Raw genomic sequence first — 24484 nt, forward strand, 5'->3', positions numbered from 1 at the left:
ATAATCACACTTATCTTGCTTTCTCCTATGGAGTCGAGGGCTAGTCTAAATTCAACGATATGGGTTATATTCCCTTGGGTTTCTCCTTCCCCGCCTTTGCATCATCCGTGAAGTGCTCTGCTCTGCTTTTTTTTTTTTTTTCTCTCTCTCCCTCCCCCTCTCACTACATCTGTACCTCTATCTCGAGGTAAACATTCCACTCTACGCACAACACTACGCATCATAAAAAAATTTTCTTTCCTTACTTTTAAATTCGTAACTGGCATAGTTAAACATATTGTCTTGGGGCGATTCCATTGCCTCGTACTTGTCCGCAAGAATTGCGTTTTTCTCCAAAAAGTTATTACTATCAACGTAGTTATACATGCTCATGTTGGGTTCCTCCCTCTTACCATTATAAATGGTAGACGGTATGTTACCACTCTTCTCGATATATGATTTGTTGGCTACTTTGTCTGAAATGGATTCGGCGTACGAATTGTAATATGGCTGGTTTCGCGCTACTACACCTGTTGCGCCTTCACCGTTAAAGTAAAAATTGGAGTTGCTTACACTGCCTCCCTTGTGGTTAACATTCATTTTGCTAAACGCGTTCTTGTCGCTGTTCGCATAAATGTTGTTCAGGTTAGGGTTATTCATCATGGCATGGTTTATCATGCTTAGGTTGTCCTTGCTCATTTTTTTGTTAATAAAACTGTTGAGGGCGCCTCCGTTCGTGCTGGCGTTTTCGGCTGTGCTACTGCTGTTGTGCTTGCCATTGTGGTCGCCGCTTAAACCGCCCCTTAAGCCACCGCTCAAAGGGCCCACATTATTCTTGGCCGAATTAGTCCCATTGTTCATCTTACTTATGTTCATCATATTGAAGTTGTTCATTTTTCCATGCAAAACTTCGGTGTACTTGTTTCCGCCTTTGCTATTCTTCATGCTGCCATGGTACTGAATATCCGCGTTGACGTCGGCGCCACTTCCTCCTGCGCTGCCACTGTTGGCATAATTGTGCACATTTGGGGGGCTCATAATGTCCGAAGTGCTCATGTCATTACTTATATTTACACTACTCAAACTATGCAACACGCTTTCGCTATCGCACGTGGGGCTATTGAGGAAGTTATTTTTTACACCTAACTGCTGCGTGGCATTCTTTCCATACCCTCCCGCTACGGCGACAGCTCCACCTACTGTTCCTATGTCTCCCCTATTGTACACCTTCACATTATCTGCCTTGAAATAATTCATATTATTTAAAAAGCTTTTGTATGCATTTCTATCGGTTGTGGCATTTTTCTTCTCATCATTTGGCAGCAGATTTCCGCTGGCAAGCTTGGCTCCTTCTTCCTCCTCCTTTACAATGTTGACAAAATTTTTATTTCCATTTTTTTTTTGGCTAACTGGGTCATAGTTATTATTCTGCTCAACGTTGCTCATGTTCATTTTATCTGCAGTATTTTTCTCATTGCTTTTTTTTTTGATGACCGTGTTGCCGCCGTTGGCACCGTTCCCAGCACTTCCTCCGTTGGCATTTCCTCCGTTGGCATTTCCTCCGTTGGCACTTCCTCCGTTGGCATTTCCTCCGTTGGCATTTCCTCCATTGGCACTTCCTCCGTTGGCACTTCCTCCATTAGCACTTCCTCCATTGGCGCTCTTATTTTTGTTCTTATTATTTTTGTGGTTCTTGTTTCCATTTTTCCCACCCTTGCCGTTCTTCCCATTGTTGCCGCTACCATTGGTGGTATTCGTGTTGGTGCTTCCCTTGGTCTGGTCTTCGTTAATCTTCGGGCTCCCATTGTGAACGCCATTCGCGCTGCTCAGCACACCTCCATTTGCAGTGATACTTTCATCAGCATTACTGGCGCCCTCACTAATACAACTAGTTCCTAACAAGACGGCATTTTTGCCATTTTCTTCCTTCGCATTATTTTTGCTATTCTTCTCATTTGTAGTGCTGCTCAGTTGATTAAAATTTTTGTTATTTTTGTTTGAGTTGCTCGAACCGTTCCTGTTAAAGCTAAGGTTCGCTCTAGGGTCGCTACTGTCAAGGGGCGCTTTGTTTGCTGCGTTGTATGCGGGAACGATGTTTGTGCCTAATGGGCCCACACCGCCAATGCCGCCAACGGGGCCAACGGGGCCAACGGAACCATGCGAGTTGCTCTTAATGATGCCTCCTGAACCGTTCGGGTTAGCCATGTTGGCAAAATTCAGTTTGTTGCCTCCATTGACGTTGCCGAAATTGCTCAAGCTCATGTTATGCTTCAACATGTGGTTCGATGAGTAGCTAGTAGTGCCCATGTTCAAGTTGCAAATTTTCGCTTCGTTGCCACTCATTAGATGCGCCACGTTGTTCAAGTTAGCATTGCCCATGTTGTTGGAGGAAGATGAACTCAGGTTTTTCATAAAGGAATTGTTTTTAGCCTTTTCGCCACTGTTGTTATGGTTGCCACTGCTACTCATGGCGCTGCCCATGCTGTTCATCACGTTGGTCAAACTGCATGAAGATGGTGGGGGAGGTGGAGGAGGAGGTGGGGGCGGATGCTTCAAGGGAAAACTTGCAATTGCAGTTTTGTTTAAGTTGCTCATTTTTTCGTCCTTGCAGGTGTCATCCCTAAGCATTGTCATATTTGGCGATAGGAGATTCATAGAGTCAAAATTCCCACTACCCAACTCATTATTCTTGCTCATATGGTTACCATTCTGCATTAGGCCGCTCGACATGTCGCTGTTCATGAGGACATTATTTTTGTGGCTTCCCTTAAAATTCGCATTCGCATTTACACCACTCGGAATCATATTCTTGCCATAATTCATGTGCGCCATGTTTACTTTGTTCATCACGTTTTTATTCAAAACGTTTTTTCCGCTCACATGTACGCCACTGTTGCCACCACCGCTGTTACTTCCATTTCCGACAATAAGCATGCTGCCTGGTCCGTCAAACAGTGCGTCATCAATTTCACAATCGTCTGTTGTGCCCTTATCATTCGAGTTGCTTACACTTGTGGGGTAGCTACTAAACGAGTTGTACTTGTTTGGCATGGAGTACGGCTTAAAACTACTTACGCTACTGTTCATTTGGAGGCCTGCATTGCTTGCCATGTTGGCCGCACCGAAATTTACGCTATTTAAAAATGGGCCAATGCCACTGCTGTTACTGCTGTTGTTGTTGTTCTTATTGTTATTCTTTCCACTTGCGCTTGCGCTATTCTTATGGCTTCCGATACCTCCGCCATTCGCATAGTTCATACTGGGTGCATACATACTGCTCACTGCAATTCCGTTTCGGGCCATCGGGTTGTTGTTATCCACCTCGTAATCCCCCTTAACTGCATCTATAATACTTTCTTCCGACATGTTTATACTTTTGATGGAGCCACTTTGCCTTGTGTTCACCTCGTTCACACTGCTGACGCTGCAACTGTTGATGGGACTCCTGTTGTTGATGCTAACGATGCCGCCGCCTTGCTTGAAATTTAAATTCCCAACATTAACCACAGGTACACGGTTCAAGCTGATGCTACTGCTCATGCTGTTCATACTCATGTTATTCCCCCCCATGCTGTTAAGCACCATGCCGTTATTTATACTCGCGAGGTTTATTCCAGTCGCGTCTAAATTTAAGCCACTTGGAGGTACCACAGGGTTGTTTAAGTTGCTCATGCTCAGACCAACTATGTTGTTTTTGCCTAATGGACCACTTTTCCCAATCAAGCCCCTTTTGCTTGGCATACAGCCTTTACCAGATATGCCGCTCTTTCCGCTTATATTAACACTGCTATTCATGCCACTCAAACTGCTCAGGTTGTTTAACAGGACGGAGTTTTTTATGCTATTCATGCTCATATTGGCGCTGTTCATGCTCATGTTGGCGCTGTTCAGGCTCATATTGGTGCTGTTCATGCTCATGTTGGCGTTGTTCATGCTCATGTTGGCGCTATTCATGCTCATGATGTTTCCATTGGGGTTGGTAAAATTGCGATTCGTGGTTCCTCCTGCTCCGTTTATATTTTTCAAATGCTCGCTACTGCTGCTGATGTTGGCTACGTTAAAATCGATGCTCAAATTACCGTTGCTGGGGCTTTTGGGCAAATCATTAAACATATTTTTGAGCGGCTTGGGGCTGTTCTCTAAGCTGTTCTTGCTGGCATTCCCTGCAATGCTGATGAACTCTCCGGAATTGTTGTTATTGCTGTTGTTGCTGCTGCTGTTGTTGCTGCTGCTGCTGTTGCTGCTGCTGTTGTTGTTTCCTTTGTTTTTGCCGTTCCCTTTGGCGTTACCGTGGTTGTTGCCATTCCCTCCATTGTGGCCGCTGGTATGGCCGCTGGTATGGCCGTTTCCGTTTCCTCCATTGTGGCCACTGTTGTGACCTCCACTATGACCGCCGCTATGGCCTGTGCCGTTGCCGCCAGTGTTGCCACCACTGCTTCCTCCGTTATTTCCCCCATTATTGCCTCCGTTATTGCCACCGCTGTTGCTTCCGTTCTTGCTGCTACCATTACTGTTTCCACCGCCGTTACCGTTATTCTTGCCGTTGTTCTTGTTATTATTTTTGTTAGTATTTTTGGAGTTCCCCTTTCCGTCACCTTTGGTGTCACCCTTTCCTCCACCTTTGCCGTTATTTTTGCCACTTCCGCTACCATTACCGCTACCACTTCCGCTGCCATTTCCGCTACCACTTCCGCTGCCACTTCCGTTGACACTGTTACTTCCACTGTCACCACCACTAAGGCTGTTCGCATGTGCGTCACTATTAGCTAGAACTCGCAGCGACTTGGCATTCACAGCACTCATGTTAATCAACTGTGGATGGGTGCTGTACTTGGTAAAACCCCGGTTATTCATAGCGCCATTGTCATATGAACAGAGGCCAATAATGTTGGTCGGGATCATATTCCCTACATTCGCAATAGTGTTGTAGTTATTTTGGTTCATATCTGCATACAGGTTGTACAACATGTCACTTTTAACGTTGCCTTTGACCGCGTCCTTGCTAAAGCTTATTTGATATTCCTTGTTTTCCAGATAGGAGCTCAGCATGTGGTTTTGTGTTTGCAACATGCAGTTCTTTCCCTCCATATACATGTGGTTGCATTCTTTGCTTCGCTCCTCGCTGTCGTTATTGTCACTGTGGTTGCCGCTGTGGTTGCCACTATGATTTCCGCTATAATTGCAACCGTAGTTGGCGCCATAGCCACAGCCGTATCCTCCCCCGCAGTTGGCTCCGCCGTAGCAGTGGCCACTGGCCCCATGCGCATTATTATTGCCCTTCACGTATCCACTTCCATAATGATTCGTACTATTAAATTTGTGCTGATTGTCCTCCAACTTGGGGTTGTAATTCTTTATTGTGGACCCCAAGCCGTATATAATACCCGAATATTTCTTGTCATCTATTTTGTTATCAAAATACAGTTCCAACAATTTGAAAAATGTTTTACACGTCACGAGGGAGTCCGAACCAGCCTGGTGTTGTCTTCCAATCCTCTTCACACTTAAAATTTCGCTAATTTTTTGCAACGAGTAGGTCCTACTTAATTGCTTGATGTTCAAATTTAGCAGCAAATACTTGATGTCGTACAGGGAAGGAAAAAAATCGTTCAGTAAATCAAAAAAGGCAATTTCATTATGAGGTAAAGCACAGCAAGTTAGTATTTTTAACAGATATGCAAAATCATAGCAACCATGAAAAGATATCCATTTTACGTCTTCATTCATGACAAGACCTGATGACATAATAACTTCCCCAAAATGCAACAACTCGATTCCTAGGGATTGATGTTTTTCAAAATTTATTCCACTGAGCTTTAGGAAGTCTATAGAATTCTGAGCATACATATCACTTTCTAGATCAAACTTAAAATTGAATTGCCATGTTGATACCTTAGGTAGCTCCCCTTTCCCATTAGAAAAGGTAACTCCTAATTGTATAACCTTCAACAAATCCACATTGCATTTTATTGTTTGGTAATTATAATCTATTACATTTCCCGTTGGCCTAGCAACAATTCCGGGAAATTCTGTGTCGATAGCAACATAGGGATGATTTTCGACTACATCCCTGATTCGTTCAAATTCCTCCTCTAGATTATTTGCCCATACGTCTACGATTTTCGTTCTCTCATCCATGTATGACATGTAAATTTTTTATCTTATGATGCATTTAACCTTACACGGTAATCCCTCTCTCTATTGTTGGTCCTCGTTTGGTTGCTACTTCACGCTACGCGATAGGTGTTCGCTGCTTCCGTTGCTGCTGTTGTTGGTGCTGTTACGGTTGCAGTTACTATCTCTACTGCTGCTTCCCCCTTTTTGTACATGCCATATACATGTGCACTTTCAACCCAGTTCAAATACCTTTAAAGCAATCACCACTACCGTCAGTCGTTTTTTCATGTATATATGCGTGCGTGCGTTAGCATACATGTTTATGCATATGTATGCATACTCAAGCGCGCCTGGGCGTGCGGGCGTGTGACGGTGTCGATGGATAAGTACGTGTACCAGTGTATGCACGGGAAGGTGTACTATTATGTTTAAGGGTTTACTTTCGTGGGAAGATTTTCTTCTGTACGTGCACGTGTTCATATGCACGTGGGAATATGTACGTGCGTGAATATTCGAATACGTACACATATGTTTGCATGTATATATGCACACCAAGGCAGGGGGGCGCACTAGCGTAGATGACTCACGCGCGCGCAACATACACGATGGACCCTGCTCGTGGGGTGCGAAATACAGCTCCTACGTTCACAATCGTTTGGCGAGCAAAAAATGTTTGTGCTTTTTACGAAAGCGCGCGCCCTCGATAAGGTCACGCTCACAGCTACTATCACAGTCGCACCTACTATAACAGCTGTTGTTGTTCTTTTGCTATTTTGTCCTTACTTATGACTCTTACTTGGTATAAACAATTCGCAAATTGAAAAACAATCAAAGGGTTTAACATTTAATATTTAATATTTTATCTTTTCACTTTTTTTTCTTTCGCTTATCCAAAAATTGTGCACATAAAAATGAAATAAAAATGGTTTTTCACCTCCCAAAAAAAAAAGGTTGATATGTAATTTTTTAATTTACAAAAAAAATAAAAACAAAAATGGAAAAAGCTTCAAAATATTTCTTGTACACTTACGCATATGTATATTTGTACATGGCACATGTATACAGATGGTATGCATATGCAGAACACAGATATCTACATGTGCATTCACGCATGCTTACTCATATTGTACACGCATTCAGACGCATTTATACGCATCTCAACACTTGCTTATGCATACTTGCTCACACTTGCGCGCATATGCATATGCGTAACGAAACAAAGCAGACGTGAAAAGTTTTAACTTTCAAAAATAGAATATTTTAAAACGCTAACATAATGCTCGTTGGTAGCAAAAATATCCTATTACGAAAATGATACACAAACTATCACACGAACAAAAAAAGGAAGTGCGCTGGGGTGAGCGTATATGTGGCAAAGGTGGAACGACGTACGCTGAAGCATATGTGCTCTATACCTACACGTACATGCGTAAGCACATGTGGAAGTGCGTCAAGAGTGGCACACGCGTTGTGGAGGTACGCTCACGGAGAGCACGTACATGTGAACATGTGTACAAGAATGCATTTATATATAAATATATGTAAATATACATACGTATATATACGCATATGTACGCACCCGCGCAGCGTACACCCACGTGTATACTTGTGTACACCGCTTCGTCACACTTCGCAAAACGCAGTGGTCACTATGTTACATTATGAATCATTTTTCTTTTCTTTGCTTTTCGCGGTGCTTTTAAAAAATCCAATGCTGCTTCTCTCAATGCAACTATCTCGTTTTTCAGATTTTTTTTTTGGTGCACCTTAGGTGGAAAAAATACCCTAAAAATGATTTTCATCAAGCGAGGGGGCTATTCCGGCTTCGCACGTATGTACATATATATATATATATTATATATATATGCATATGCACATGTGCACATGGATATACGCATATGGTACATGCACATATGCATACACGCATATATATATACGCAGTGCGGGCTGAAAAACAATGCCTTTTCCGTTAGGCTAATATGTGCCCTCACATGAACGATGCGAATGTATCATTTAGCACGACGAGTGTTTGTGTACAGAACATACATATAAATGTACGTATATGCGTATGTACATATGTACTTACGTACATAGGTGGTACGTATGTACGTATGACTTGTTAAGCATACACGTATACATATTATACGCTGAGCGTACGTAGGAAGGAACACTTCACAAAACACAAAGTAAAAAGGCATACATTTGAAAGGAGCCAATTGTCACGCAAGGAGTATATTTATACTGACATATTCCATACGTACATATATCTTTGTTCCATTCACATAAGTTTTTTTCACTTCATGTTTTTGGCATAGCTTTGCGATGAAATATGCATATATAATGGTATTTTTCAACTTACGTAAAAATTATGCAAAAAATATCACTTTCATTTTAATGACTATTTTTCTCTATTATAACATTTTCTCATGCAAAAAAAAAAAATATATATATACATGTAAGAAAAAAGAATGTCAGGCAAAAACAAAATTTCTTTTTTTTTCTCCCTTTGTAGCAAAAATGTATAAAAAATGGATAAAAGATTTGACGAAAAGGTGAGGAAAAAAAAAAAAAGGGTTTAACACGGGTTTACGTTTTGCGGGGTTGGCGGGTTTTGCTTTATTTCAAAATGGTTAAAAATGTATACGCATATATAATAATATAATTGCCGAGTAAGCATGTACCATTTCTTCTTCCGGGAAATGTAAAAGGGGGGGGGGTAGCTTATATACACTTAAATGAGCGTGTATTTACGTACATATATATTACATTGTACGTATAATATAATATGCTCATGTTTTAAATGGAATATTTTTATACCTGTTACGCAGTTTTTCTCATTCTATACATGCACAATGTTAACATATGTAATATATATAATATATATTTTACATGCATATTGCTTGCTTACCGTTTCTTCTACTCGTACATGAACTGAAAAAACTGTCCTTTTTTTTTTTTTTTTTACCCCTGCATTCTTAATTTACAGCTCTTCTCGTTTTAGCTTCCTCTTTTTATTTTTATCCCTTTCGTGAATGTGGTATAAATAAAAACATTTTGCCATTTTTTAAATGTAGAAGAAAACACATAAGAAATATAAACACATCGTATAACATCTCTTTAATCCTTTAAAAGAAGACTTTTGCGTATATCATGTTATTTGTGAAAATTTACGTACGTGAGCGGCCATTTAGCCGTTTTTCCTTTTTTTTTTTTTTTTTTTTTTTTTCACGTCACCACTTCACTATTTTTGTTTCTTATCTTTTCTTTTTTTTTATCACAAAAATGCATAAATGTTTTAATTACAAGGCCATGTACACGGAAAAAAAAAAAAAAAGAATGGAAAAAGTGTACCCCCCACGTACAGTCAAAGAAAAACACAAATGTTCCAGTTCATTAGTAATGCAAAGAATTAAATGCGTACTTTACCATTTTAGCGGCAAGAAATAATGCAAAAAAGAAGAAGGTTATGTATATATAGGCTACATATATAGCATGCTTGTGCATTTTTATGTGAAAAGTTATGTTCCTTTTACAGAAGCGAATCATCCCAAAGGCTTTTTTTTTTTTTTTTTTTGGCATATGCGTACTAAACAATTCAGCTATATGTACTTATTTGTTAGTGTTAATTACCCGCAGTGTAAGTAATTTTCCCCCCCTTCTTCATTTTACGCCATAATGGAGTTCTTCAAAGGTACACCCAATTTCGTACTTTTTTTTTTTCCATCGCATGGTAAATGATTTAAAGAAATTGTTAAAAGAAAGGCATCGCGGAAATGTGCAAAATTGGGTGGAAATAAAATAATGCTTAAACGAGTGACTATCGCGTAAAGGGAAAAACATAAACATTACGCCGAGCCGGTGTACCTTATAGCGCAGTGTCTTCGTGGAAAAATTTGTTATTTCATGTCAGAATCATTTGCGCGTGTAAGTATTATATGCATACAAGTAAGCACACCATGAACGCACAATTATTCTTGTTACATATGATTTTGTCGTGTGACCTGCGCACGCATATTTGGTTGTAATATGCCGAAGTATATTTAAATTCGCAAGTACAGATGGGGAAAGAGCTCTTTTTCCCCCTCCAAAAAAAAGAACCATTCGCGTATTATGCATGATTGCCAACTGGCAGAATACGTGTAAAAATGTAAAGCGCTAGCAGTAGGTCAAATCGGCAGGATGGAGAAACCTCTTTTATATTTCACACCGGTGAAATTGTTCTGTCTTTTTTTCAAATTAACCAAAGTGGAGGTATATTTTCCGTTTATTACACATTTAAAGGTGTAGATATACATGTACAGTTATGAAACAGAATGATGAGGGGTTTAACTCAGTCATTTGTCAATAATGAAAAATAACTCATTTTGTGTTGGCAGCCGTCGAACGGCTTAATTTTGTCTACCCCGCGTTCATTACGGGATTTTTCCCACCTTTGATCAAATTAGCACGTTTAAAAAGTTCAGATATACAGTGTACTATTGAAGGAAGTGAAATGCGATCACATGTGAGCGGGTGGCTGATCTACTGACTCGATTAAATTCTCCAAAAACGTAACCACCCGTTGTAGTCACCCCTAGGAAGGGCTAAAACCGGTAACGCGTCACAAAATAATGCATGAAAAAAAGGGGAGCCTTTTTCCCCCTACCCACTATCCTCTTAAAGTAGAAAGCTATGTTTTCACAAGAGGCCCTGTTGGTATTTTTCAGCAGCGTGTTTGCTATCTTCCCACTTGAAACGTAGTATGTACTTATAAAATAGGTGTAAAAAGAAAAATGATTGCTGTTTTATACATATACAAACCAACGAATACTCTGTTATTATGCTGATACATATGGGTGAACCTGCAGCTGCAGCCCATCCAAAGGTTCATATGAAGGGAAAGGAACACTAAAATGATTTTAGCTCTTCCCGTTCTCAGAAGGCTGAAATGTGCACACACACACACGAACATGCATATATATATAAATATATATGCACAGTGGATTTATAAGGATGCATAAAAAAGGAAGCAGAAAAAAAAAAAAAAAAAAAAAACACTTTTTTAATTAAAAAATGGCACTTTAAGTGACAAGCTTTTCATTTTTTTAAAAAAAATTCATCTAAATGTAAATTCAACAAAAAAATAAATAAATATATAAATAAATGGAGCATTCACTATTTTTAAAAAAAAAAAAAAAAAATTATGGATGGGATGCAGAAAAAACTGGCAAATTTTTTCCAAAAAAATTCCAAGTCTCCCATCATGTCAAAGTTGTACTTCTTCACTACGCATATGTATATCCACATGTGTCCCCACCTGGGACAATACCTATGAAGGGACGAGAGCAGTTACTTGGTCTCCCCCCCATCGGCGTGGCCACAACTCAGGCCCACTTGGAATACACAGTTTTGTTTATCCTCCTTATGTAAGATATGTACGTACCAATAAACACCAAAATGATTAAAAAGAGAAGAAGAAGTAAATTAAAATTTTCAATAGTGTCAAATGATCCGTTCGGCTGATAACAAGTAAAATAGAGATAGTTTCCCCACGAAAATACGAGCGTAGTAGATTCTAGCAAACTTTCATTAGATATGAACCCCCTAGAATTGTATAAAATATCCGTTTGCGTAATGAACGTGTTCAAATTTTTGTACACATTTTGATCTTTCTCAGGCCCTAAATTTAAGCAGGTTATTTTGTTCGAATCAAGAAGTAGCAAAATATGTTTATTCGTTATTCCCCTTTTCGTTTCGGTAAAATTAAAAGATTTGACATTATGATCAATGATATAATTTTTTTCATTTACGACGATTTTCTTCTTCTGGTCAAATAAATCAACAATTTTTTCCTTTTTCGAAGTTATCAAGTTGAAAAAACCGGGGTCCTTCTTATCCAGCAATATTTCAATGACCTGAATTATATATTTTTTCAACTTTGCATTAAAATAATTCAGAATGACAAAATTTTCACTTATCATTAAATGGAAAGGTGGTTTCGTGTGCTTGTCCAACATTTTCGAAATAATAAGATCTCCAGTAATTCCATCAATGATGTACAGAGTATATATGATGCCCTCCTTTTGGTCTGTGCTTGTTATATATGATATGATGTTATCATTCACGTACTTGTAGCATATGGATGCGTCTTTATTTATTTTGATTGGATAAAAGGTGTCCTTCTTTGTTATCGACTTGGAAAAAACCTCCAGTTTTTCGTTGTGCAGATTTATGGAGTATGTTCGTATTAACCCCATTTCGTTCCCGAGTTCCTTTTTTGGGGGCGAGCTGATCAGTTTGAAGCCTTCAATGAAGTTACTCGACCCGTTTATGCGATAAAAAAATAGATCATCCTCTGTACCGCTAGCTACACCTCCCCCCGGAACGGGCACCACCTTCACATTCAGCGAGTTGTCCACCGCCAAGATTGACGAGCTTCTTCGGTCGATAAAAATGTTCTTAATTTCAAAGGACTCCAGTTTCTCTTCAAAAATGACAGATCCACTTAATATATCAAATATGACTATATGCGCAAATTTGTCCCCTTTAAAGATCGTAATTACCGTGTCTTTGGTGAAGCTTTTAAACAAGTGAACTCCGTTGCTATAATTTAGGACGTCCTTGTTGTTGGGCTGCTTTTCGCTAGGTTCGCTTTTTCTTGGTTGCTTCTCGCTAGTGGGGTTACCCCCCCATGTGGCACACCCCTTTTGATTATTTAGGAAGATTATTTTCTTCCCGTTGTCTAATTCGGACCAGTTGTCCTTATTCAAACTGAAGACCCTTTCACAGTTCCATTTTGGAGAAAATCTCTCCTTTGCGCCTTTAAATTTATTGCCATCAATTTTGTATAGTATAAGACCCGTGTATAGATGTATGGCGAAGATGAAATTGTTGCGTGTAGCGACGAGGATTATCGAGCTTCCCGCGTATTTTCCGCTCTGATTTTGTTCGTACTTTTTAAACGAATCTTCAATCATGTCCTTCATTAGGCTGGAGGCATTATCCCCGCTTCGCATGCTATATGTGTCACCCCCCGTGGTATCCTTGCCGTAGGATGGGTTTTTTTCCCTCTCGTAGTTAGCTAACGAATCAGCCTTCTTCTTTTTCTCCATGCAAATATTCAGTAAGTTCATTTTATCCTCATGTGATAGGTAAAAAAAGTTAAATGGCAACAACGACTTTTCCGCTTTTTTTTTCATAACATCTTCTAGGAAAGGTTTGTTAAAAGAATTTATTTTATCTTTCATGTAGCTCTCCAACTCTTTCATTAAATGAAATTGTGTCGTGTCATAGGAATGCTTTGCACTTTTTTTTTTCAAATGTTGAAAATTGTAAAAATGCAGTTGCTCTACATAAGCTAGCGATTCTTCTCTCGAATAATGCACGTGCTCATTTTTATACACAGTGAGTGATGAATCACTGTATACACTAAAGAAGTAGTTGGTATTTTCTTCCCCATTATATAAACCGATTATCATTTCTGCACTGTAGTATACGTTACTGCTTTTGTTCAGAACATTCAGAGGGACAGTTCCTTCATTCCCTGCTTTTTTAATAATAATTTTGTTCCCCTTATCTTCTGCAAATATAATTTCCTTTTCTTTATACTGATTTATGTAGTATCCTATGACTTCATTTTTGTCCTTCCCCTTTACCATGTGCATCTTCTTATCGTTGTAGGTGTATACAAATTGGTTCTCCCCCAGCTGTACGACGAAGCAATTTTCTGTGTTCCACTGATCCATAAAGTCATCCCTAAGAAGTCTATGCTTTCCAGTGATTTCGTTTGTATCTGCATAATTTGCATGTTCATTTGTTTCTTCCTTCTTCGCCTTGTCATCGTGCCCACCTATTGGCACAGACCCATAGTGGTACTTATTTCCCCCGTCTACTAATTCTACCCATTGGAGGAGCTCCTCATTATACACCACAATAACACTTTTGTTGTTCACTACATTCACGTAATTAACCATTTTGTCGTTCAGCTTAAGTTGGCTAATTTTCATGTCATTTTCTAGACTCTTATTTACAACATTGATGCTTACTAGATGACCCCCCAATTCAGCATCCACATAGAATAAAGATAACTTCATTTTTTCTACTCCGATCATTTTGGCATAAATGCAATTTAAATTTAGTTCCTGAAAAAATAACGAGTTTATTTTGTTGTTGCTTATATTGCCTACATCTATTCTGTTGTGTAGAAGGATAAATATATTCTCTTCGTTAATTAAAAAGTCTTCAATTATTTCGTTCCTATACTCAAAGGAGCTCAGCAGATGGGAGTCCATCGTGCTGTACACGTTAATGTACGAGTAGGGGTCCCCATCATTTGTGTAATTAGCTTCAATCTCATTTTCTTCCAAAGGATCTCTATAAATCAACACAGCTGCGTGGTTGTCATCTCCGTGCAGTTTTTTTATTTTCTCATTTTCTCGATGGTTTTCCACATAATCGAGGGTGCCTACATGGGGAGAAGCCACAGAAAAAAGGGGAATGGACGCAGTGTTCAAGTGACTCTTTTCTTGCTTACACAGCATGGGGAAATACACGTGGGGCATTAGCGTTGGAGCGAGATGAACGTAAGGAGTCACCCTGCACACATTGTGTGTACACTGTCAAATGTCAGCATAGAATGTCCACCCCAGAAGGATTTTTCGCCCCCTTGGCGAAGCTCTAACCTGTTTTGTAATTTAGAAACCCCACATTGCCGTTGAAACTTGAAAGGAGAACAGAGCTGTTTAGCAAATTCGATGTCGGCACAATAAAATTGATGTGGCCAATTAGCGATGCAATGTTAGAATAAGGTATATGCTTTTGAAATGTTAATTTCGATAAAAGTGCTACAAAGCAAAGAAAAAAATGGAACAACATTTTTGGAGCAGTTATTTTTCAGTTAAATATCGCGAGGTGTACTTATATCTCCATGTTACAAATGAACGGTTTGGTTTTACAATTAGGGCATGTAATCTAATGTCATATATTTTTAAAACGAAGAAGGTTAACTCTTTAACAAGGAGGGAAAGAAAAAAGAAAAAAAAGAAAAAAAAAAGAGGAAATAAAATGGAGGAAAAAATGCAAAAAGTTAACCACTCAGTTCTTCATCTTAACACAAGTGTGAAACACAAAAAGGTGAACAATATGGTACTGACTGGATCATACGCTTTAGGCTTACATATAAATAGAGGCAAACGTTTTAACGCATATATCTGTTAAGTATACACGTTTGGTAAGCAAAGGTTACTAGGAACATATAAACAAACCGCAGGATAAAAAAAAAAGTATACATTTTACGTATAAAAATTGTGCCTATATTTTTCGCTCCCATTTCGAAATGTGATTTGTAAATTTCTCTAACTACATAAAATTGATAGCACGTAGTAATATAACATCTGAAGGTGGGAACCTTTTAGGGGGGGGTAAAAACATGTACGCGTGGATACGTGGCACATGCACTGGTGTTAGCTACATATGTGCGCAATGAGACTGCAACAGGAAAGGGGGAAAAAACAAAGGCAAAATTGTTTTTTCTCCCTACTTGGCGCAGTTTGCCAATTTGCACGACGTGCGCAGGGAGCTGAATTTACCAATTATGACTTTTACTTTGTTGACTTGTTTCGTTTTGCACGTTTTCACATACAGCAAATCGTGGGGCATTGGAAAGCGGCGAGAAAGGGTCCTTCTCAACACGAGCGCGCCCACGTTAAGTCCTAAAAGGGATATAAAAACTCCTTTGCCTTTTTTCTCTTTCACCGTGTTCACTTTTTCTCGCTTGCTTTTCGCGGACGTGCCGCACCTTGCTCTGCATACCAGGTGTTTGTTCCCTTAAGGAAAGGTGATTTTTTTCCCGCGCCGCACGCGGACCCTCACCGGGCTTTTCACCGAGGAAACAAATACCTGCCACATCACGCCAGCGAGACGACATGCCCACACCCGTCTTTCTGCATTACCCTACTTGTAAGTTTCGCTTAATCCTTAAAGTGGATTTATGATGGGACAGGGCCTCGCAATAAATTTAGCGCTCAATAGCGAGCCTTTTTCGAGCCGCATGGTTTGAAGAGGGCAAGTAGAGGTCTTCTTGCCGCGGGAAAAGGCGCAGTAAAAAGGGAGCACACACACAGCGCAAAGAAAGGCAAAAAAGGCGCGAAAAAAGGGAAAAAAAGGCGCAAAAAAAGGGCAAAAAAAAACGCAGAAAAAACGCAGAAAAAACGCAGAAACGGGTAAAGGAGCCTAACTGACGCAGCGACCCCTCACTTGCGCGTGACGCACGAGCTGCTAAGAACACCCCGAAGAAAAAAAATGCTAATGTAGACTACTATGGACGTCAGATATGAGGGCAATCATCTCTGGAAACGCGTCATAAACTATTTCAGCAAGGATTACCAAAACGGTGATAAAACAGGCACACTCACAAATGGCGACACTCGCAACAGCAATGACGAAAATAAAAGGGTGAAGACAAGGACGCTAAACTTTATGGCCTCGTCCGCCCTAGTTTTGTGTGTGCTGCACCCCTTGGACATCATAAGAACGAGGAAGCAGATATACAAAGTGTACAAGAACTCCTACCCCTATTACTATAACAACAAATACAATCTATTCTACATTTTGAAAAAAGAAAAAGTAGAAAGCATTTATCGTGGCTTACTGGCTACGTTGTTCACCACAGGGGCCTCCCATGGCATATTCCGCTTCATATATGACACTCTGAATTATTATGTATTTGGGCAGTTCAACGATGTTAATGGAGTGAAAAATAAAAAAAATGATACCGCGGTAGGTAGAAGTAAGGAGGTGTACCGAGGGGGAGAGGCAAACCAGGTGTATAACTCCGAGGCGGGAGGTTCCCTCGAAGGAGGAAAGGTAATAGAAAGTTCAAGGGGCGGTAGAGAAATACCATTGGAGAGTCCCAATTTTGTAAAAAGTGCTACCGAAAGAAGACAGGACAACTTCATGGTCGCCAATCTGTCTTATAAAAAACAAATTAACGAGGAAGACAACGCTGCAGGTAGTGCCAACAAAGATGCGCCAATTAGCGGTCACAGAAATATGAAGTATTACATCATCACAAGCAGCGTGAGCTCCATCATTAGTGTTTTTATTCTACACCCAATATGGCTGATTAAAACGAAAATAGAGTGCACCATAAATTTAAACTACAAATTTTTAAACTACAAAAGCAGAATAACGAGCAAACATTACAACATCTTTGTGGCAAAGAATAAAATGTGTACGAGTAAAATTATCCCCAAAGTGGCCAAGGTGTTCCTTTTTTTTGGTTATCATTTGGGAAGGAAAAATGAGACAGGCAAAAAAATCAAATCTCTGTTGAATGACGATATACTCAAATTTTATAGGAACAATTTTGTGTGCAATAAAAATTTGAAGACAAGAAAAAAGTTCAACCATCTCACATATTCAAATGATAAAAAAGCATTTTTACACAAAAGTGTAAAAAGAAAAATTGCACATAACTATTTGTTGTATAAATATTATACCTTGTCAATTTTGGAGAGAAAACAAATGACAAAAATGTTAATTTCAAATCATCGTAAAAAATTTTCGCGAAGATATTTGACATATTTGAAAACCTTCTTTAGTGGTAATCAAATATTGCGGATTTTCAAAAGGGAAGAAAGTAAAAATGCCATAAGTACAATTTATAATTACAAGAACTACTTCCAGTTTGTGTATTATATATATAAGAAAGAAAAACTTTTTTCATTTTATAAAGGTTTTTTAACATCTATATTGCTGACCCCCCATGTAGCCATTCAGTTTTATATATATGAATATTTAACTTATCATTTTAGTTGTGAATATTTCAGAAATGAGTTTATCGGTAAAGAAACCCACATTTCTTCAAACACGCTAGCCAAAACGTTACCATTTTTGTATGGCGTTTTATCAAAATTCATTGCTGTGATGTTTACCTATCCGTTATATACTATAAAAATGAGGCAACAAGTGCAGATGAAAAACTATGGCTTCCTAAATGTAGTAGTTAATATTTTCAGGTTAGAGGGTATCAGATCTTTCTATACCGGCCTTAACATGCATTTACTAAGGAACTGTTTGCAAAATGGAATGCTCTTTTTTATATTTGAATATTTGAATGCTGGCTCCGCGGGGGTGAAGTAAGTCCCATCGAACACTTCTTTGGAATTACCTCACCAGAGTTGTATTTTTCTTTTCTTTTTTTTTTATGTACCATTTGGAAAAGCTTCTTTTTTTTTTTTGTGTGTGTGTCTTTTATGCGAACTTTTTTGCTACGCCTGCTGCAATTTGCCCCATGGCTTTGTTTCTTTTTTTGTTCTACGAAGAAGAGGGATCACGCCTGCGCACAAGCATGCACATGCACGTACGTACATAAATATATGCATGTGTGTGTCGATGCGTTATTCCCCTTTACACATAACATGTCCGAACCCCGAGCAAACTCACAAAATGGAGTGACCTTGTATCCATTCCCCCTTGCACCTCACTCTTGGTGTTCGTACATAAATGCTGCAACATTTGCGCATTTACAAAATAACAACGGCTCTCTCCCATTTTTACACCCCACATGGGAAAAGAGGTGTGCCCGCCAGGTCATGTCCCCTTCCCCCTCTATGCAGTCGACTAACCTTCATATTCTCATTAACCACATTTGATAATAAAAAATTTACAAAAAATTTCTCAAAATTTATGCACCAAAAAAAAAAAAAATGGGAGGGCAATAAACTCTGGGCATATGAATGAAGCAGCGATGTGTCTCCTCAATGCAAAGGCAAATAATTAGCAACACTGTTTTGGGTAATCACATGGCACGTACGCGCCGGGGGGAAAAATAACTAAACATGGCTGTGTGTATGTACGTAAGTGCACACATATGTGCATATACGTATATATATGCAACGCTCTGGGCGCACACAAACACACTTAGCATATTAAACAAAAATGTGAAAGCAGCCGATGAGTGCCCTTCAGCGGAGACATTGGCCTCTGCTCACTGGTGACGAAAAACAAAAAGGCGCAACGGCAAAAAAGAAGCACGATGGGACGTGGGATTGGACGCGCGGTGGGAAGCAGGATGGGAAGCGGGTTGGGATGAGCTCCGTTTTTTTAAATGTGCGCATCCACCCAGTTGCCCCCATTTTGTGCACTTTGCGTCCTCGCTGCTTCGTCGCTTGGGGCGGCTCAAATACGCTCCTGCACTTCATTACCGTGGCGCCATATGCGTGAACGATTCTCTACGGTATGTATACGTACACTTGGCTGTTTTCTTCCTTCTGGAGGTATTCCCTCTCGACTAGCAAATCTATTTTTTTCTCGATGATCTACAGAGGGGGAAAAAAACAAGAGCGCTCGGATGAAGGTGCATGTGAACTCACGTAATAAGGGGTCACACACGATTTCTTAAAGGCACAAGTTTTTTGTCACTTGGATGACGTATAAAGACACACATTTGGGAGGACTATTTGCGGTGAATTTCCCCACGGAATGGAGGCAAAAAAAAAAAAAGAAAGTTCGGATTAATTACCTGGTTGGTGGGCGCAAAACAGGAGAGCGATTTTTTGACATAGTCAAATATTTGATCGTAGAATAATTTCTTGTGCGCTTTCATAACACGGACAATGGCAGCTTCAATGGCCATGGTTCGATCTTCCTTAATCTTTTCATGCTCCTTGGAAAGCAAAATAGTTGCCTTCTTGATGTACACCTTATTATGTGGATAGGAAAAATTCGGGTTGATAAAAAAAGTGGAAGAATTCCAATCAACGGGTTCATCAGTAGATGCTATTATTTTAAAATAGTGTAAACAGGAGTACATATTATTTGTAAACGTCTTCAAGTCCAAGTTCAACTCCGTTTTTATAATTTCATAATTGATAAATTTATGTTTATTAAAAAGGAGAATTATTTGCGCGTTGACAATATTGCAGTAAAGGTAATACACACAATTCTGGAATGTGCATGTTAAAATAACTTCACTCAATTCGTATATCCATTCTAATTTTTTATTTTTATTATCCGCCTTGTAATACTCTTCAAATAATTCTATATACTTATTAAAAGTATCACTCAATTTCATAGGTGTTTTTTCAAGTGTTGGCCAGAAACCCTTGTTCAATATTTTCACTGTGAAAAAATTGTGAACGTTTTTCAGAGTAAGGTCATTTTTACAAAGTGCATATTTCGAATTGACAAAATCTAGAAATTTATTATTCGTCGTGTTGTTATTGATCATGTCTTGAATCATGCCCACCAATTTGGACGTATATTGAGATCCGCACAAGAAGTACAAATTTTCTATAAATTTTTTTTCCACACTAAGGGATATATAAATATTATTGATCAGTCTGTTCGCTAGATAAATTCTGTAGTACTCGAAAAAGCTTTCCTTATTGCTGGTGTAGTTGAAAATTTCCACGATTTCTGTCATTTGTTTTTTTAGCTCGATTGTGTCTTTTTTTATTTGTGCATCCTCAGGGTGGTCCTCCCCAGAGGGGGGTGTCATTTGGTGTGCCTTTTGCTCCTTTCCACCTACTGATTCGTTAGAAGCCTCTCCTTCGTTACTATGCTGAGTGGTTAATCTCTCCGATTCGTCTCCCTTTTTTAATATATTGTCAGCGTACAGCACCAGAAGCTTTACTGTGCTGAAATACTCATCCTCGTGCTCCACAAAACTTTCAAAGTAATCCTTGAGGCACTCCTTAAAATGGTGATCTATAGATTTGTTCGAAATGGGGAAAAAGGCTAACTTAAAAACATTATCGTAGTGGTTATGTAGTTTAATCAGCTCGTCAATATATCCACATAGGGCGTACTCATCCTTCTGCTGAGTAATATTGCTATTTACATTCGAAGCGCATATCACATCGTCAGCCGCTTTTTCGTTGCTACTAATACTTCGTGACATTTGGATGTATTTTTCTTTCAAATTATTTCCCTCCGTTTTTACGTAATCCCCTATCATTTTTTTAAGCCCTTCTATGGCCTCCGGAAAATAGGAAAACAAAATATACGTTCTTCTCAAACATCTTATGTTGTTACTTTTCAGCATGTCGAAAATGTTGTTTTTATTACTCAGTAGTTGTTCCAATTTTTCATATATCAATATTCTCACGACAATATTCGTCACCCTTTCGCAAGTCTCTTCTATCAGACTTAACGTTTTGTTCTTTTCAAATTCTTTTTGTATCGAACTTTCAATTGAGATAATGTACTCATCAAAGGTTAAATTGAGGAGCCAATTATCTCCTTCCTTTTTATAATAATTTTCGACATTTTCCAAAATTTTTTTTTCTATATCATGTTCATACATTTTCTCGTTACTGTCTTCATCTAACTCTTTATACAGATGAACCAAATCACAGAATAATTTTTTCTCCTCTTCTTTTTCGTCCTTCCGCAGATTATCATAAATTTGGTAAACGATATTTCGAATTACCTCTCTTAAATCGTTAAAAAGAGTAATTTTGAAAATATTTTTCGTGTACGCACTTAGGCACAAGGAGCTGTTATACTCCACATAGTAACGATCAAGGTACCGCAAAAATTTATTCATCCAGCTTGTGTAAAATGAATATTTAAACCAGGCGTCTATCAAAATTTTCGTCTTCATTAATTCCTCTTTGTTTCTTAATAACGGTTTGATTTTTTCCACAGCGTACACGGATAAGCTTTCTCCATATTTTCTATACACCTCTTTGGAATAACAAAATGGGTTTTTTCTTGCACACATATTGTATACAACTGTGTACAACCTTGTGTACTCCGTGGCACTGAATAGATGCTTGTTATGTTCGATGTTTTCATTTTCTAGATAATTTTCTATCTTCTCTATCGCCTCTTCCTTGATTATTTTCCACCCGCTCTCAAAATTTACATTAGCGATGTCCATTTTGGCTAGTTCGTTTTATCCCCATTCGGTCACACTTCGGCACGTGCGCTTAGCCGTGTGTCCGTCGTGTGTAAAAGGTGTTATCTCAACTTACCTACAAAGCACGGCACTTCGCACATGTGTGTACTGCGCAGGCATGTATAAGCACGCACGCACACATATGTTCTTCTTCACACGCACAATGCGTTCGACTTCACTCGGCGGAAAGGCAGAACGGGGGGCAGCAGTCATGTTCGCGTGCGTTACAAATCGCCACGCAGTTCGGCAAAATGCTGCGATGCCGGGAAAAGCTACGGAATGATTTATGTACTCTGGCGTGTATGGCGTGAGAGGAGCAGCAGGGCGGCCAGCGATGGTTGGAATTAATTTTTTTTTTAATATCCTTAAAAACTTTTAAACGATAAGAAGGCAGTATGAGCGGTATGCACGCATGGTATCTATACATACACGCACGTGCATGACCTTCCCTTTCTCCACGCTCTTCAAAAACGCACACGCATTTGCAGCAAACCAGGCACCACAACAAAAAGGAAAAATAAGTTCAGCTGATGAGGGAAAAAAAAAATTGTTCTCTTTAAAAAAAAAAAAATATAGCGAGGTGAATAATAGCAAAATTTAGCCACGCTTCATAATTGGAATACTCGCAAGCATTTGCACAAAAATAAGCACACATCTTTTTCGCAGCGTACCAAAATCATAATTAATTTTGTTGAACAGACATTTGAGGAATGGAGACATACGACTGGAAGGAGTAAATCGAAAGGGGGGGAACTCCTTTTTTCGTATAGTGAAGTGTTCCGTTTTGCCCATTCGTCCGTTTGCTAATTTTTTTTTTTTTCCCTTTTGCGATTTCCCCTCAATGCGCATAAAAAAGTATACAAAAAGGCAAAAATACAACTTGGAAGTAGGCGTGAAGGTGGGCGCGCTGTTTGTCCCCTTGGTGATAATGTTATACTTCTATACGTATGCAGTTTCGTTGGGGAATTAGCCCTACTCACGCATATACATACCCTTGTTCGTGAAAAAAAAAAAAGGTCATTCACTTGCTTTTGTTTGCCCGGTTGTCTGCTCGGCGTCTGCATAGTCGCTTTCAGAAAAAGGAAGCGAGCTGGCCGTTCTGCGATTTTTCCCTATCTCTGTATATTCGCATAAAATGAAAAACAGGCGCATGTTCGTTACTTTTACAAAAAAATATTGTGCCGTTTAAAGAGCCCCATTTAAAGCACGCCATTTTACCTTTGCACAGGTACACATTTGTTGCAAACCCAAATGATAAACTCGTTCGTCCCCTCGAATGATACAATTTTTGCACTTAACAGATAAAGGAAAAATATTCACCAAAGAGCCATTCGAAAATGTTTCATTTTGCCATACGATTAGACGGAAAAAAAAACGTTCCAGAACATTTCACGACGGTTCGAGTATGTTCTAAATTGAAAAAATATTGCATAAACAAATTTTGTGCAGTTCCTTCATATGCGCACAAAGCGTTTCTGCCACTCGCGCAGTTGTGGTGAATCCTATGAACGGGCAACCGAGTTGCAGCAAAGTTTGAATCATTTGTCCTCCTCATTCTGCGTACACATTCACATGAATATTTATGAAATATTTCGCTCAATTATTTTATTCATTTTTTTTTTTCTTCACTTTCATGCATCCAATTAACATCACATTTTTGAGTTAAAAAATATTTCGTGTTATAAAACGCATGTTGGTGTGATTTCCTGTCTGGAAAACTTTTTTCTGTTCACTTAGTTGGCGCCATTTTTTTTTTTTTTTTTTTGATACTTATATCGTAATGTTATTTTAATGTATACAAAAATGTTTTTTTTATTTTAATTGGCTAAGTGATCGCATTATTGTTTCACTCGACGGGCATTCGTTCACCTGCTCATGCATTTGCCTCTTTGCACATATGAACAGAAAAGGACCACATAAAACATCAAACATTCGTTTTAGCTAACAGCTTATCCCACGCAGCTTTGCCTTCTCCGACGTGACTCAAATTGTTGGATTTATCGCCTCCTTCACAATTCGAAAAAATGATGGCGAAAAAACTGCAAAAAAATGTTCTACAAAAATGAAAATTGCGCCAAACCATTCGGGAGTTTTTTCAAAACAGGTACGGACACGCATCTCAGGCGATTGCAAATATGCCCATTTTAATATGCACATATGTGTGACTATGTGTGCAAGTGTATGCGTAGCCCTCGCGGGGGTGAAAAACAACCTACTGAAAGTTTAATTCTTCTCTGAGCGGATATTTCCTCCCCTTTTTCATCGCGCAAAAGAAGAAGAGTTGATAAATACACACGCACATGCATACGTATATATATGTGTATGATTGACTTTTTTCTCCTTAGAATGCACAGATAACCACCGCTGACAGCACAAATGCATATGCGCAAGCACACGCACGCGGTTGTCCAAACACGGTGTAGACAGATAGAGGGACCAACTTCGCACTGCGACATCTGTCAGCATCACTTTTGTTCTTTTTTTTCCCAAAATAGGTCACAGACA

The 24484-nt window shown here is 39.1% G+C and overlaps 4 protein-coding genes across 4 annotated transcripts; 1 reads left to right on the forward strand and 3 right to left on the reverse strand.

Moving 5' to 3' along the window:
* Positions 1-213: 213 nt before the first annotated feature.
* Positions 214-6117, reverse strand: PCYB_143690 (CAF1 ribonuclease domain containing protein; the record flags this gene model as incomplete). The annotated part of the gene is made up of 2 exons (XM_004224840.1): positions 214-5844; positions 5872-6117. The coding sequence occupies 2 exons, from the start codon at positions 6115-6117 to the stop codon at positions 214-216; spliced, it is 5877 nt and encodes a 1958-aa protein (XP_004224888.1).
* Positions 6118-11459: 5342 nt separating this feature from the next.
* PCYB_143700 (hypothetical protein) lies at positions 11460-14949 on the reverse strand (the record flags this gene model as incomplete). Its single annotated transcript, XM_004224841.1, has 2 exons — positions 11460-14539; positions 14757-14949. 2 exons carry the CDS (start codon positions 14947-14949, stop codon positions 11460-11462), a joined length of 3273 nt encoding a protein of 1090 aa, XP_004224889.1.
* A 1443-nt stretch (positions 14950-16392) lies between these two features.
* On the forward strand, positions 16393-18728 carry PCYB_143710 (mitochondrial carrier protein; the record flags this gene model as incomplete). The annotated part of the gene is made up of 2 exons (XM_004224842.1): positions 16393-18207; positions 18693-18728. 2 exons carry the CDS (start codon positions 16393-16395, stop codon positions 18726-18728), a joined length of 1851 nt encoding a protein of 616 aa, XP_004224890.1.
* A 579-nt stretch (positions 18729-19307) lies between these two features.
* On the reverse strand, positions 19308-21961 carry PCYB_143720 (cullin; the record flags this gene model as incomplete). The annotated part of the gene is made up of 2 exons (XM_004224843.1): positions 19308-19394; positions 19598-21961. 2 exons carry the CDS (start codon positions 21959-21961, stop codon positions 19308-19310), a joined length of 2451 nt encoding a protein of 816 aa, XP_004224891.1.
* Positions 21962-24484: the final 2523 nt, after the last annotated feature.

The sequence above is a fragment of the Plasmodium cynomolgi genome, chromosome 14 (genome assembly GCF_000321355.1).
Source record: "Plasmodium cynomolgi strain B DNA, chromosome 14, whole genome shotgun sequence".
NCBI lineage: Eukaryota > Apicomplexa > Aconoidasida > Haemosporida > Plasmodiidae > Plasmodium > Plasmodium cynomolgi.